This window comes from Dicentrarchus labrax, unplaced genomic scaffold, assembly GCF_905237075.1.
Source record: "Dicentrarchus labrax unplaced genomic scaffold, dlabrax2021, whole genome shotgun sequence".
NCBI lineage: Eukaryota > Metazoa > Chordata > Actinopteri > Moronidae > Dicentrarchus > Dicentrarchus labrax.
Genome location: NW_026136702.1, coordinates 1824107 through 1840187, shown reverse-complemented (window position 1 = coordinate 1840187; position 16081 = coordinate 1824107). Strand labels below are relative to the sequence as shown.

General features: G+C 39.7%; 1 protein-coding gene and 1 long non-coding RNA gene across 2 annotated transcripts in view; one reads left to right on the top strand and one right to left on the bottom strand.

Moving 5' to 3' along the window:
* LOC127373978 (uncharacterized) overlaps positions 1-16081 on the top strand; it is a 423284-nt gene that overhangs the window by 188365 nt on the left and 218838 nt on the right. The window contains exons 23-25 of the mRNA XM_051418866.1: positions 2466-2551; positions 3958-4131; positions 4303-4390. Of these exons, the coding sequence (XP_051274826.1) occupies positions 2466-2551; positions 3958-4131; positions 4303-4390 (348 nt within the window). The remainder of the gene's footprint in view (positions 1-2465; positions 2552-3957; positions 4132-4302; positions 4391-16081) is intronic.
* Positions 839-16081, bottom strand: part of LOC127374038 (uncharacterized) — a 28588-nt gene continuing 13345 nt past the window's right edge. Inside the window, exon 2 of the long non-coding RNA XR_007886973.1 lies at positions 839-967. This is a non-coding gene — a long non-coding RNA (uncharacterized LOC127374038). The remainder of the gene's footprint in view (positions 968-16081) is intronic.

Below are 16081 nucleotides of genomic sequence, written 5' to 3'. Positions count from 1 at the left end.
AGTCAGAGGGAGGATGAGGAGGTGTTGGATGGTGAGGATGAAGAGCAGAGGAGGAGCAGCAGAGAGGCATTTCTGAAGATCACAGTGCACTTCCTGAGGAGAATGAAGCAGGAGGAGCTGGCTGACTGTCTGCAGAGCAGTAAGATGATTTTAACAGATTGAACATGTTGGAAAGAGGAAATGGAGGCAACATGGGAGAAGTTTACTTTTAAAACTCTGCTGATAATATGATGCACACATTGTATCAGATCTATGAATTCTTCTGGACTGAAAACAGAAACTACATACTACATCCATCAGATTTATTGGAGCTTCTACTTATTAACTGCATTTCTTCTTTCTTCATTCAGGAACTGTTGCTGCAGCGTGCCGTCGTGAACTTAAATCTAAGCTGAAAAAGAAGTTCCAGTGTGTGTTTGAGGGGATTGCTAAAGCAGGAAACCCAACCCTTCTGAACCAGATCTACACAGAGCTCTACATCACAGAGGGAGGGACTGCAGAGGTCAATGATGAACATGAGGTCAGACAGATTGAAACAGCATCCAGGAAACCACACAGACCAGAAACAACAATCAGACAAGAAGACTTCTTTAAAGCCTCACTTGGAAGAAATAAACCAATCAGAACAGTGATGACAAAGGGAGTGGCTGGCATTGGGAAAACAGTCTTAACACAGAAGTTCACTCTGGACTGGGCTGAAGACAAAGCCAACCAGGACATACAGTTCACATTTCCATTCACTTTCAGAGAGCTGAATGTGCTGAAAGAGAAAAAGTACAGCTTGGTGGAACTTGTTCATCACTTCTTTACTGAAACCAAAGAAGCAGGAATCTGCAGGTTTGAAGAGTTCCAGGTTGTGTTCATCTTTGACGGTCTGGATGAGTGTCGACTTCCTCTGGACTTCCACAACACTGAGATCCTGACTGATGTTACAGAGTCCACCTCAGTGGATGTGCTGCTGACAAACCTCATCAGGGGGAAACTGCTTCCCTCTGCTCGCCTCTGGATAACCACACGACCTGCAGCAGCCAATCAGATCCCTCCTGGGTGTGTTGACATTGTGACAGAGGTCAGAGGGTTCACTGACCCACAGAAGGAGGACTACTTCAGGAAGAGGTTCAGAGATCAGGAGCAGGCCAGTAGAATCATCTCCCACATCAAGACATCACGAAGCGTCCACATCATGTGCCACATCCCAGTCTTCTGCTGGATCACTGCTACAGTTCTGGAGGATGTGTTGAAGAACACAGAGGGAGGAGAGCTGCCCAAGACCCTGACTGAGATGTTCAGCCACTTCTTGGTGGTTCAGTCCAAAGTGAAGACCATCAAGTATGATGGAGGAGCTGAGACAGATCCACACTGGAGTCCAGAGAGCAGAAAGATGATTGAGTCTCTGGGAGAACTGGCTTTTGAGCAGCTGCAGAAAGGCAACCTGATCTTCTATGAATCAGACCTGACAGAGTGTGGCATCGATATCATAGCAGCCTCAGTGTACTCAGGAGTGTTCACACAGATCTTTAAAGAGGAGAAAGGACTGTACCAGGACAAGGTCTTTTGCTTCGTCCATCTGAGTGTTCAGGAGTTTCTGGCTGCTCTTCATGTCCATCTGACATTCATCAACTCTGGAGTCAATCTGCTGGCAGAAGAACAAACAACATCCCAGTTTTCTGAATTAAGTAAAGACAAAGAGAATCTAAAATATCTCCACCAGACTGCTGTGGACAAGGCCTTAGAGAGTCAACAAGGACACCTGGACTTGTTTCTACGCTTCCTACTGGGCCTTTCACTGCCGACCAATCAGAATCTCCTACGAGGTCTGCTGACACAGACAGGAAGTAGCTCACAGACCAATCAGAAAACAGTCCAGTACATCAAGAAGATGATCAGTGAGAATCTCTCTGCAGAGAGAAGCATCAATCTGTTCCACTGTCTGAATGAACTGAATGATCGTTCTCTAGTGGAGGAGATCCAACAGTCCCTGAGTTCAGGACGTCTCTCCACAGATAAACTGTCTCCTGCTCAGTGGTCAGCTCTGGTCTTCATCTTACTGTCATCAGAAAAAGATCTGGACGTGTTTGACCTGAAGAAATACTCTGCTTCAGAGGAGGCTCTTCTGAGGCTGCTGCCAGTGGTCAAAGCCTCCAACAAAGCTCTGTAAGTACAGAAAGAGTTGGATTTCTGTATTATCACTTAAATACTCTGCTATCTTTTCGCCTTAGAGAGATTATAAAGACATTATATATCACCAACATTGGGAACTCCTCACTAGCTGATATCATTTTTACAGAACTAATTTAAAGTGTTTTTGGTTTTGGCTGAGTGATAAAGTGCTGGTCACAAATGTTATTTTTCTTATTGTTGATCATTGTCTCTACAGACTGAGTGGCTGTAACCTCTCAGAGAGAAGATGTGAAGCTCTGTCCTCAGTTCTCAGCTCCCAGTCCTCTAGTCTGAGAGAGCTGGACCTGAGTAACAACAACCTGCAGGATTCAGGACTGAAGCTGCTTTCTGTTGGACTGAAGAGTCCACACTGTAAACTGGAAACTCTCAGGTCAGGATTTGTCAACCTGTTCAACTGATAACCACTTTAAACCTGAATTATGTTGATGGATACAATTGTAATCTTCCTAACATTGTTTTGTTTATTTAGTTTGAGTCTATTTCCTTGAACATGTTTATTTAGTAATGTGTTTGTAGCACCCCAACACTCAGTAAATGCTTAAGTTAAAGCAACTCACCTTGGACTTAAATGATGGGGTGTTGGGGTTTGATTTATTAAGGTAGGTACCACGAAGGTTTACCTGTTTTGTGTGAAACTTTTTATGGCCTAATACTTTATGAATAACCAACAACTTTGTTAGACTAAGCAGTGGCTCTATTCACACGTACTCTACACTATTTTAAATAACTGACCCCAGTCAACTCTTTCAAATAAATGAAATAATAGTTAACCAACCAGTTGTTTTCCAGTTTAACACAAATAATATTTACTTTGTTAGTTAACAGATGAACAAAAATGAAATAACACAATTACTCAAATTAGACTTCTTTAAAATAGAAATATTATAGTTGTAAACAAAAGACCCTTTACCAAACTTGCAAAACACTGTAGAAAAATAGACACTTATAATAAGTAAAATAGAATTGGCAATATCAAAATACTATTCAAAATTCAAATAATTCCAGGTCTCCGGTAAAATTCCTAGTTCTTACCCCTTAATACGATTTCCCTATACTTATCAAACTCAGATCAAATATGCTACTTAACTGAACTCTAAACAAAACAGTGGGCCCACACACACTCACACGTACGCACACACACACAAAAACAAAAAAGGCCTGTGTGTTGCTCGGTGCGGTGCAGCAGGCAAATCCTTATCCTCAGTGACAATTAACAGTCACAAAGAAAATCCAACTCACGGTCTGGAATAAGTCCTGGAGAAACAGTTAATGAAGAGATGAAGATGAAAGCCAACGGCAGCAGAAGTAAAGTCCTCCTCAGGAAGCGTGAAACAGTCCTTCCCGTTCAGCAATGGCGTCCTCTTGGGTCGATTCTCTCGCCCCTTTTCTGTTCACTCCCTTACCTACGGCCAACTACCAACAGGTGACATTGAGTGATAACTACAGCAACCAATCAAATGAAACAGCATGAACCAATGACACAAATCTGAAAATTCATGTTTAGTTTACCACACACTTTTCTTCAGCTACTATACAGAACAGTTTAATGTAACTACTTAATTAACTATTTACACTCTACTTTATTTATTATGAATTTATGTTAATCTATCGGTTAACATTTCATCTTTCACTGCTTTTAACCTAAATTACTTTCAGTTTATTTGCAATACTGAATTATTTAATTAATTCACTGAAACAATTATTTGTATTACAAATTAACTTGTTTTAACCCCTGTACTTTTACACTGGACTACATGTTGTTCTGTGTGTTTGCAGGCTGTCAGGCTGTCTGATCACAGAGGAAGGTTGTGCTTCTCTGGCCTCAGCTCTGAGCTCCAACCCCTCCCATCTGAGAGAGCTGGACCTGAGTAACAACAACCTGCAGGATTCAGGACTGAAGCTGCTTTCTGTTGGACTGAAGAGTCCACACTGTAAACTGGAAACTCTCAGGTCAGGATTCATCAACCTGTTCAACTGATAACCACTTTAAACCTGAATTATGTTGATGGATACAATTGTAATCTTCCTAACATTGTCTCAAATCATTGTTTGGTTTATTTAGATTGAGTTTCTTTCCTTGAACATGTTTATTATGTAATGTGTCGTTTTGTGTGTTTGCAGGCTGTCAGGCTGTCTGATCACAGAGGAAGGTTGTGCTTCTCTGGTCTCAGCTCTGAGATCCAACCCCTCCCATCTGAGAGAGCTGGACCTGAGCTACAATCATCCAGGAGACTCAGCAACAAAGCTGTCTGCTGCACTGGAGGATCCACAGTGGAGACTGGACACTCTCAGGTATGAGGCTGATCAATACAGTAGTAGTAGTCAGGTGACAGAGGAAAGGTGATGAAATTTCAGTTTTTCTGGACCAATGTCTTGTTTCGACATTGGAAAATAGGACAGTGGTTTATCCTGATGGGTTGGTGAGCATCATGGTGGGTTGATATTTGTCAATGTTGTCACGCTGCAGGTTTGTGGGCTCATATCATAAATAGTTTGGGATATTTTGATGGATGTCATCTGCCATCAGCGTGTGTTACCTTTTAGTCCAGAAAAACTAAAGGCGTCACCTAAACTACAATTCAGTTCAGTTCAAATCAGTTTTATTTGTATGTCACCAATTCATAACAGAAGTTATCTCAGGACAGTTTTCAAATAGAGCAGGTCTAGACCGATCTCCTTATAACATTATTTACAGAGACCCAACAGTTCCCACCATGAGCAAGACCTTGGAGACAGCGGCAAGGAAAAACTTCCTTTTCTGCCCTGACAGAGAGAGAGAGAGAGAGAGAGAGAGAGAGAGACAGAAAAACAGAGACAGAGAGAGAGAGAGAGAGACACAGACACAGACAGACAGAGAGAGACACAGAGAGACAGAGAGAGAGAGACAGACAGAGAGAGAGACAGAGACACAGATAGACAGAGAGAGAGACAGAGAGAGACAGTCAGACAGAGAGAGAGACAGAGAGAGAGAGACAGACAGAGAGAGAGAGAGACAGAGACACAGATAGACAGACAGAGAGGGAGACGGGAAATGACTGATGATGATGATGAACATGAAGAAGATGATGAAAACGACAACAATGGTGTACAATAATAATAGTAACTATAATAATGATTATAATAATAATAATAATATCAGTAATTTTGAGGCTCCACCAGGATCAATGAGAACCTGCGAGACGAGAAAGCACAAGAACTCCGGGGAAGAAGTGAAGTTAGTAACATGCATTAATGTTAATAGATGAGCTCAGTGCACCATGGGAAATCCCCCGATAGTCTAGGCCTATAGCAGCATAACTAAGGGATGGTTCAGGACTCACCTGATCCAGCCCTAACTATAAGCTTTATCAAAGAGGAACGTCTTAAGCCTACTCTTAAATGTGGAGAGGGTGTCTGCCTCCCGAACCACAACTGGAAGCTGGTTCCACAGGAGAGGAGCTTGGTAACTGAAGGCTCTGGCTCCTGTTCTACTTTTAGAGACTATAGGAACCACAAGTAGCCCAGCATTCAGAGAACGTAGTGTTCTAGAGGGGTAATAGGGTACTATGAACTCTTTAAGATATGAAGGGGCCTGACCATGAAGAGCTTTGTAGGTGAGGAGGAGGATTTTAAATTCTATTCTAAATTACTACTGATGTGAGATCAGTTGTGTTTAATGCAGGGAAATGTATATTTGCTATGTTTTTTAGAAGATATTGAATTTTCCTGTGTTCTGAGCAGTCCTTGAACACCTCCTGCCGTATGTTTTGTTGTTTATTAGAGTATTCAGGTGTCAACCTGTCATTGTCCAATCAGGGTCTATTAGAGATGAGTATGAGGAAACCTACCGGATTCTGAGAGGATTAAAAAGAGAAACGGAGACGTAAAAGAGAGATAGAGAGACGCTCATCCGCTACGCCTGGTTCTGCTCCATCATACATTTTATCCCGCTCCACTCACCACTCCGCTCAAAAAAAAAAAAAAACGACTTCAACAATGTCGCCTTTTTCTTGTTCCACATTATCCCCATCTGTTACTTTTACAGGAATAGCACACTTGTACGACTTCTCAGTTTCCTTTCTGAAGTACACATTAAACTCCATAGTTTTGGAAGAAAATAGTGTGGGTGTGCGCGTGCAGGTGCAAAGACTGGAGCGACCTTTAAAAAAATTGCCGCTCAACACAAAATCCTTTTGTTCCCCGCTCCGCTCATATGCTCTGACAGGGACTAACGTTAGTTTCACAACTTTGATCATCCGCCACTGGACAGAGGTTGTGAACTAAACAAACAACGTTGCTATCCAGTGTGCGTGTAATCAAAAAGGATGGAGATGGAGAGTGTTATTTTGATCATGTGTTCTTTGCGTAATGGATGTAGAGAACTGTTCAATAACGTTTAAATAGTCTGAGATTATTTCCTTGTGGGTTGCGTAAAAGGATTTTGGAGCTAATAGAGTCGCGTGTGACATAAACGTAGATGGTGCAGTGACTCAGGTTCATGCCAGCTGAACAAATCTATTGCATTGTTATAGCGTTATTGTGAAGTTTAATTAATAGCGCATATATTCATCTGAGAACTGATGATGTCTGTGTGTTACAGACCCTGGCTGTGTGCACTGAAGTGTATGTGACAATAAAGTAGTGAATCTCAATCTATTTATTTATTTTTAAAATGTATTTTAAATAGGCCTATAGGCTCATAGGTTTTTTTGTCCAAAAATACCAAACAATTTTTTCACAGCACCCCCTGTTCAAAATGACTTCCAGCGGCCCTGGGGTACAAATTAGAGTTAGATTAGAGTAGCAAAATTCAACTGCTCTTAACTCATCCTATAGAATAACATTTATCAGTCATCAGCTCATCATCTGTGTCACCTGTATTGTTACCTGTGTTTGCTTTACTAATTGAGGCGCCATCTTGTGGTTACATAAAAACACAGCAATCCAGGCAACAGAACAGAAAAACTAAAGGCGTCACCTAAACAACAATTCAGTTCAATGTCACCAATTCATAACAGAAGTAACTACTGCACTCAGGTTCAACTCAAGGAGTGAGTAAATGTAAATAATAATAATGTAAAAAGGTAAACACAATTTCACAATCAACAAAAAGTAGAATCACAGTTCAGATTCATTCCAATATATAAAAGAAATAAAAGAACTGAAAGTGAAAGTGTTTCTTTACAGCTTATTGCTGTCTGATATCAATGTTGGTCAAAGTCCAGTCCAAAAGCTTAGTGTGTATCCATGTCCGTCCAAGTGTATTCAATGTGTATGTGCTACCCGGGTAGAATGTGTGTGTTTGTTTGTACGCTTGCTCAGATCTTATCTTCAGGAAGATGATGAAGATGGAGAATTCCAGATACTCTCTAACCCTGCCTCGCATCCCACAGGAAACCCAGAATGTAGATCCAGCAACTCAAAAAACCAATTATCTCTCATCAATTACTGTACAGTATCATATCTCTCTTTAACTCAAGTGTAACTTATAACAAAAGCAATGATGAACTATATCCTGAGACCTTAACAGCTTAGACATCATTGTGTTTTGTTTCCTCTTTTACCCGTATTAATAAATCATGTTACACAACTTATCTCTAATCTCTAATCAATCATGTCTCTCATTCATATTCACCCTTATGTATTTTTAATCATCTCAACATGAACTGAAACACATTATTTATATCAGGAAAAACCCATATGTATACAAATCATGAGCATTAGCCCACATATAGCATATTTTTAACTCTGACTTTAACACTGAACATGGCGCCCAGAAATGTAAAAATTAGCATTACACTAAAAATAAATGCATTTCTAAAACACAACTCAGCATATTAACTCATTTCAGTGTCGCCATAACATTTACAGTCCAATTGGTTTTTGTTGATAAGAAAATTGCTTAATCATAACCACACAGAAAAAATATCATCAATAAGTGAAAATAATGAGCTGTAGCCATCGGCCAATAAGAAGAAGCTCCACTGAACTGAAAGACTATCAGCTGATTAATAATAAGTGCTCCATGTGAAGATGTAAGTCCATTTGTAGAGAATAAGCTCTGTGTATGAGAGCGATGTAATGTCCATGTTTCCATGCTGCTCTGACCCCCCTCCTCCTTTCAGGGTGGAGCCTGCTGGAGTCCGATGGTTGAGACCAGGTCTGAGGAAGTGTAAGTGTGAAAACAAAGCAGCACACATTCAACCATCTTCACACTGTGACATCACTCATTCACAGCTCTGATGTCATCATCAAAGTGTCAATCAATGATCAGATGATAGATCAATAACTGCAGCTGTATTGTGTCTTGTTCTCTCCATCAGATTCCTGTGAACTCACAGTCGACACAAACACAGTGAGCAGAAACATCAAACTGTCTGACAACAACAGGAAGATGATTCATGTGAAGGAGGTTCAGTCATATCCTGATCATCCAGACAGATTTGACTACTGGCCTCAGCTGCTGTGTAGAAATGGTCTGACTGGTCGCTGTTACTGGGAGGTCGAGTGGAGAGGAGGAGTTTATATATCAGTGAGTTACAGAGGAATCAGCAGGAGAGGAAACAGTAGAGACTGTTGGTTTGGAAGGAATGATCAGTCCTGGAGTCTGGAGTGCTCTGATGATGGTTACTCTGTCTGTCACAATAAGAGAGAAACGTCCATCTCCTCCTCCTCCTCCTCCTCCTCCTCCTCCTCCTCCTCCCCCTCTGGTAGAGTAGCAGTGTATGTGGACTGTCCTGCTGGCACTCTGTCCTTCTACACAGTCTCCTCTGACACACTGATCCACCTCCACACCTTCAACACCACATTCACTGAACCTCTTTATCCTGGGTTCGGGTTCTGGTCTTACAGTTCCTCAGTGTCTCTGTGTCCTCTGTAGGAGGGAGAGAGAAACTTTCTCACTGCTGACCAGATAGTTCAGTCTGTACAGGATCACACACAGCTGATGTTAGTTAGTACCAACCTGATGTGTTTACTGTAATAGAGGAGGAAGAGGAGGCTGAAGGAAGAGAAGAACAAAGGATGCTGGGATGAAGGGATCATGTGTGAGGGTAATGTGCAGCCTGCAGACGTAGAGATGAAAGAAATGATAGAAAGAATTGATCTTCTTCTATAACTCTGAGAAAAATGAACATTTTTAGGATCAAATGTGGCTGCTTGTTTTTCAAATCTTCTTCTTTTTGAAAGCACAGTTAGAGGGAAAGTGTTTTTATGACTCAAATATTAAAGTGTGAACAAATATTCAACTTTGAGTCTAAAACTGAACTTTGTTGCCTTAAAACTTTTGTTTCTGTGAAGAAAAAATGTGTTCAAATGTCAAACAAGAGTCTTTCAGGATCAAATTCAGCATCTGTGTAAAAATAGTTCCAAGGTGTAAAGAGTGGCTTTGATTTGAACAAACTAAATTCATCATCTTTGGTCATCGTGGAACAAATGTACAAACTTTGATAAGTCAGGTAGAAATCAAAAGAAATCAAAGTTTTGGGATGATTCTAGATAATAAATGATGCTGGAAACCACATCTAAATGATGTCAAAGCAAAACTGTCCAAATGGATCCAACACTGTATAAAATGAAGGATTAGTTAAATCCAGCTTCATTCTCCACTTTGTATTGTTCACTTCTACTTCCATACATCACTGACTGTGTGCTCGTTTGGGGAACTCATATAAAACAAATACTAATCAGATTTTTACATTTGAACAGAGAGACATAAGAAGAGTAAACCAAACTACTGATCAAGAACCAATAACAATAATTAACTGATAACTAGTAAAGGTTTGTTTCACCAACTTCCGCCCCTCGCTATGATTGACAGGAGGTTTTGGGGTGCTTTTGGCGAGCAGGGAGAGGTGTACGTGACACACAGAGAGAGAGAGAGAGAGAGGACCTCCGAGCCTCAATGTGGAACTTGAAGTAGACGCTCCGTGTAATAACGTTGAGCTTCATAAGAGTTGAGAAGCAGTAAGAAGTGATAACGATTACTGAGGATGAGCAGTTGCCAGCTGAAAGTGAAACGGGTTTCCTTCTCAGCTTCTCATTTTGTTTTCTGCTCGTGTGTTAGCTACTAAGTTAATTCCATGTACAGACAATTCTAGTATTTTCTGTGGTTCATGTTAAATGCTTAAAGGGAAACGTTTTGATGGTTAAAGTGTAAATTTCATAGTAATATTCACCATGTTAAAATAAAAGAAACATGAATTTCCTCTAGTGTGGAGTTTTTAATCACTTACTGTGTTTCTACAGAAAACTCTGAGAAAGTAAGTTTAAGGCTTACTGTTTAATGTGTGAGATAAACTCTGTGTTTTATTCCTTCCTCAAATATTAGCTGAGCTGAAACAGTTTAACTCTGTTTTCATGTCTGTGACAATATTGTTTGTTAGAACAGATTTATTCAAATATCATTCAATTGGTTCAATTCGTTAAAACATTAATGAGAAACAGGACTTTCTGACATTAATGGGTGTCAATCTGGTTAAACTTTAATAAAATGAATAAATCAACTTCAATCCAGAACTCTTGTAAGTCTGTTTAAGGAATAGATGAGAAATAGATTTGATTTCTGTTTTACATAAAGAACATAATGGAGAAATATGTATTTTTTATGTATTTAATATTTTATTACAGGGGTGGTATCTCTGTAATATCTTCATGTGAACTACTTTGATTTTATGTGGAATGAGGAATTTATTAGAGTCTGACCAAATGTGTTGTTCAGGGAAGTTTAGTTTCCATAAAAGAGTTGATTTGGGAGAATTACTGCGATCTGAGCTCAGAATTTCCTCAATAAACAACAGAACAGTGACAGTAGTGTCGATCTCAGTTATTAAAGTTAGAAATCATTAAACCAGAGGACAAATACAACAGAACCAAAAAACTAAATAATTGATTGAGAAACACTTTACATATTTGTGTGTCATCCTTGCGCAGGGGCAGGGCCGGCCCAAGGCATAAGCGAACTAAGCAGCTGCTTAGGGCCCCGTGACCACTAGGGGGCCCCCAAGAGCAATTAACTTAAAAAGAAAAAAAGTAATTATTTTTTTTCCATGTGAGTGATGATGATTCATATATTATCAAATGTACATTCTTGCACAAAAAAAAAAAACCCAACAACAATATGATGTTAACAGAGTGTAGTTTCCTACTGCCTCTCTGCTCGAACTGTCAGAGCTCCGTTAGTAACGTGTGCAGAGCTCCCAACCGTACAGTTGTTTGCAATTGTTTGCAGCAGAGCACAGTAATTTACGTGAGTAAATAAACATATTCCTTTTACATCAACTCCCTATTATGCTCATACGTTATCTGAAACTTCCCCAGGAGCACTGTTAAAGTATTTAGGAGGAGGCACTGACTCAGCCCAGGGGCAATCCATCTCCTCAGGAGCAGCCAAGGCTGATGAATCAGTTGATCAAACACTGTCACCATATATATTTAATTTATAGTAAAATTACCTCATTAAGATAAACTAATATAAGATATAATCATATGACAAGGGACATGATTTTAGACAAATCCATATTATTTCAAAACTTGTCAAGCAATTTTCAGTTGTTCCACTGGCAGTTTGTTTTCTTATTACAAGCTATAGCTGTACTGTTTTATTTAGAACATAAGCTGCATCATTTTCAAGTGTAATATGACTATAACATGGCTAGCTTTTGTTTTTGTTGTTTTTCATCTCAGGTCCATCTCTATCCTCTGCTCCATCCACTGTGCCCACTGTCCCTTCTGTGTCTTCTGCAACCTCAGCTGTTCCTGGTAAGTTAACAACAGAACAACCTTTATAATTGCTCAGTGCACTGCAGAATATTCTGAGATGAATAATTTTGTCCAAAAATATTATTTTAATTTCCCTATAGGTCCTTCATCTTTGGTCATGGAGATTGATGTGTCTTCTTCAGCATCCAGTCTGGAGCAGGGATCAGCAGCTCCGCCAGTTGACCCAGCTGAGTGTCAGTGTCCTGTCAGACTCAGAAAGGACTGAACAGGTATTAAGAGGGCCACTGCCTATAAAAGGACACATTCACATTCCCAAAAAGACATTACACATACAGACACCTAGTAAATGGGGAAAAAGTAAAGCGGAGCTGGCTCACATATTCAAAAAGTAAAGATGCAGTCTATTGCTTCTGCTGCAAATTATATTTACCATTTGTGTTACATTGTTTTAGGTGCCTGTTGATTTACATCATTATTTAAGTATTTGTCTGATATTTTTTAAATTTATTTTATTTAATACTGTCTGTACATTTGGTGTTGCAGTTTATTTAAAAAATAATAAAAGCAGATTGTGTTTACAGTAAACGATTAGTTTATTTTGTTACTTTTAATTGGCCTAGATGACATTCGGTATCCCACTTAGTACTATATCACTTTGAATATTAAGTGTTAATCAACCCCAGGCTGCTCTTGTAGCTGAATTTGCTACCATTTCAGATTAAAAACCATAGATGGGTAAAACATGCCAGGCTGAGGTTTAATGTATTGATTCTCTGTGTGGCCAGTAGGGGGAGTTGCTGACTTTGCCAAATATTAATTGAAAGATTTTTCTGTAAATCTGCAAATCTGGTGTCTGCTTCCATGGCATTAATCACTGTGGATTACAATCTAACTACAACAAAAAGTTCTCACATTTAGTTTTACAAGTGATTACAGTACCATCTTAGTATAAAGGAGATTAGGCTTGGAGGGTAGACATGAGTATAAGGAAAGACTGAACATTAATACAGTACAGTAACAACAGAACACAAAATAGTAATGGATGGGTTAGCTAAGCGAATACTTTACTAGTGATTTAGCAACAGCCTGATAAAAACATGATGATTCTTACTTCCAGAGGACTTGGTGGCTGTTGTGCTTCTTCCAGTGGTCTCTGTAATGCCTGCAGCTGATGAGCTTTCTCCACATGTAGATGGTGCAGAAGACACAGAAGATGCAGATGGGAGTGACTCGGTGCTTGTATCATCTGGTGCAAGCAAACATATCATGTAATGCTATAATGTGATGTATTTGATGTATTCAATGCAAATATTATGAGCTGGTTCACGTTAACACTTTACATAACACCCTCAACACACACACGTTACCCTGAGAAGATGAGGGTCACCTGGTAGCCCCCCTCTTAACTTATATGTTAGGTTATAATATGGGATTTGGTTCTTCAGATCCAGGTCACCAGTGCACTGGATCAGATCATAGATAGACTGTACATTTCTGAATGACAGACACGTACAGGGTAGTCTCTGCTTCTCTGATGGGTTTCCGAGTTGTGCAAAGAAAACTGGGAGCAGCTGACTGGCTCGTTTATTCTGTTAACAGAATCTTCCTCTAATAAACACGCCAACTTTCTAGTCTCCAAATGTAAAACTTCTTTGCAATATTTCTAACTTTTATTTTATATTAAAGTGCGTTTCCACTCAAGACTTTCTATATGCGTCGGCTGTGAATGTCAAGACTGAAAACTTACCTGTCTCGCCATCAATATCCAGGCTGTCCGCCGACCTCCTCGGAGTTTCAGGCTCCTCTTCGCCTGCTTCGTAGCTATCCAGCAGCTCCAACGGCTGACAGCTGGGTTTATCGCCCATAACACGGCTAAGCTCGTTATAAAATGGGCAGGTGATGCGACCGCGACCGCTTCGGTTATTGGACTCATTTGTTTCTTTAAATTTAGCTTTAAGGCTCTTCACCTTCCTTTGGCACTGCAGCCACGTTCTCCTGTGTCCCTGTTCTTACATTTCCTTTGCTATTTCTTCAAAAACGGAGCGGTTACGGTACGATCCTTCTAGTTTTGCTTGAATTGAAGTATCTCCCCAAATACTAATTAGGTCTAACACCTCACTCTCCCTCCATTGACTTGCTCCATCACTGTTCTCCATTTTGTAGGCCTAGACAAGTTTTTAATTTTACCGTCTGTGTCGAGGGCGAACTCGCCGGCGCATCACTGTGACAAATGTCGATGTAGATTGACGTAAAAGTCGCATCAAATCCAGCTTGGTTGTTCACACTGCGGCCGCATTGAAAACAATCAGACCTGGATCAGATTCAGGACCACATATGGAAGTGGTCTAAATCTGATTTGAGTGTTCACACTACTTCTGAAGAAGTCTGACCTGGTCTGAAGTCTTGACCCCAAAAAGATCCGATCTGGGCCACTTTTGCCTGCAGTCTGAACGTGGTCCTAGATACCAGTAAGCAGACACATGTTGGACCCTCGGTCATGTGATGGGACGTTTACATCTCAAATAAAATGTAACATCCAAAGATAATTAAAATATGGCTTAATGTGCTTAAAATGCACAGATAAAAGTGCTAAATCAACACATTACACAGTTCAGTGTGTAACAATTATACAAACCAACATATTACACAGCATTGGATTCAGTTTGCAGCATTAAAATATCAAGCTAATGGTTGTAGCATTAGTGAACGGCGTCTGCCATTGTGCTAGTTAGCATCTTCAGCTAGCGCTTAGCATGGTAAAGACGATCGCTCACCGATGCGTTTCCTTCGTGAGGGAGACGTCAGGTCTCTCCGACTGCACTCTCACAGGTCCAGGGCTCCACACTGGATTATTTCAATCAGTTTTTAATCAGTTTTCAACAACTTTTATCGCTTTATCTTCACGAGGTAGGAATCGTTGTCGACGCGGGGTTTCCTCTCTGTTCTTCCAGGAGCTCAAGGTGACGTGAACTCTGCTCCGTGCAGGTCAACAGTCCGAGCTTCTTCCTGATTGGCTGACAGCGCGTCTCCAACCCATCTCCTTCAAAATAAACTTCCTATTTATTTTCTCTTTATCTCAGTTGAATTGCTTTTTAGACAAATATCAGTTTTTAATCTTTAACATTAATAACGTACTTCATGAATTGACTTTTTAATATAGCTCTTTTTAATATAGATTTTTAACCTTGGTTACACTTACTTTTAATATGTATTTGTGAATTTGATTCATTTTCATTGAGTCTGAATTTTATCTCATTGAGTTATTTTTCATTTACTGTTATTTTGGTTTATTTCCAGTGGAAATTGAGTTTTCTGAACTTTGTCCTTCCGTAACTCCCGAACTTCCGTAGCTCCTTCGTTTGTGTTGTTTCTGTTTAGTCACCCACCCCACACACACTTTTTACTCTGTTTAACCTATTCTATATAGTTTATACAGATTTGTTATTAAAATTAAATGTTTTCTTGTAACCGTAACGGCTTTTAGTATTTTTATTTTTTTTTGTAATATGCACATTGAGTTACATATACTCTGTAATGTTTAAACTAATTTATTTATATGTATTTTTAGAAAGATAATGAAATCACACAGTGTTGTTTTGCATTGCTGAGGAAGCAGAGGTGCAGGAAAAAAAGAGCAGAAGGAAATGAATGTGCTATATTGTCTTCTGCAGGAGCAAATAAATGCTGGTTAACAGTTCTGTGAGTCGTCCTCTGTTTATGCCCAATGGTTTGGCATTTCAATATCCCTTAAAATATGTTATTAAATTAAACCCCTTCAATCATTAATGTAACATCATACTGATAAACAGAAATTGAAATGAATTCATCCAATACATATTTAACATATATCTGGATTGTAACCGTTCACAGTGGAACAAAAACAGACTTTATTCAGTACATACAATATATATTATATATACCTTACCATTAATGATGCTAAACTACTCTGACATCATGTATGAGGTGGCTGTAGTTTTTAGAGCCACTGAGAATATGAAACAATGTCTAAGCAAATGTCTAAAAACTACAGGTGGAATTAACACGATGTAAACTGTATTTTGACTTTATCTATGTTATTTGAAGGATGCTGAAAACTGCCCGACTTGACTGCAGCTTTTTGTCACCACCTCCTGCTGCTGTTGCCTCATCTTGTCCTCTTTACAGCTGCAGTTCATCTTGAATGAGCCTAATGTCTGGTTCA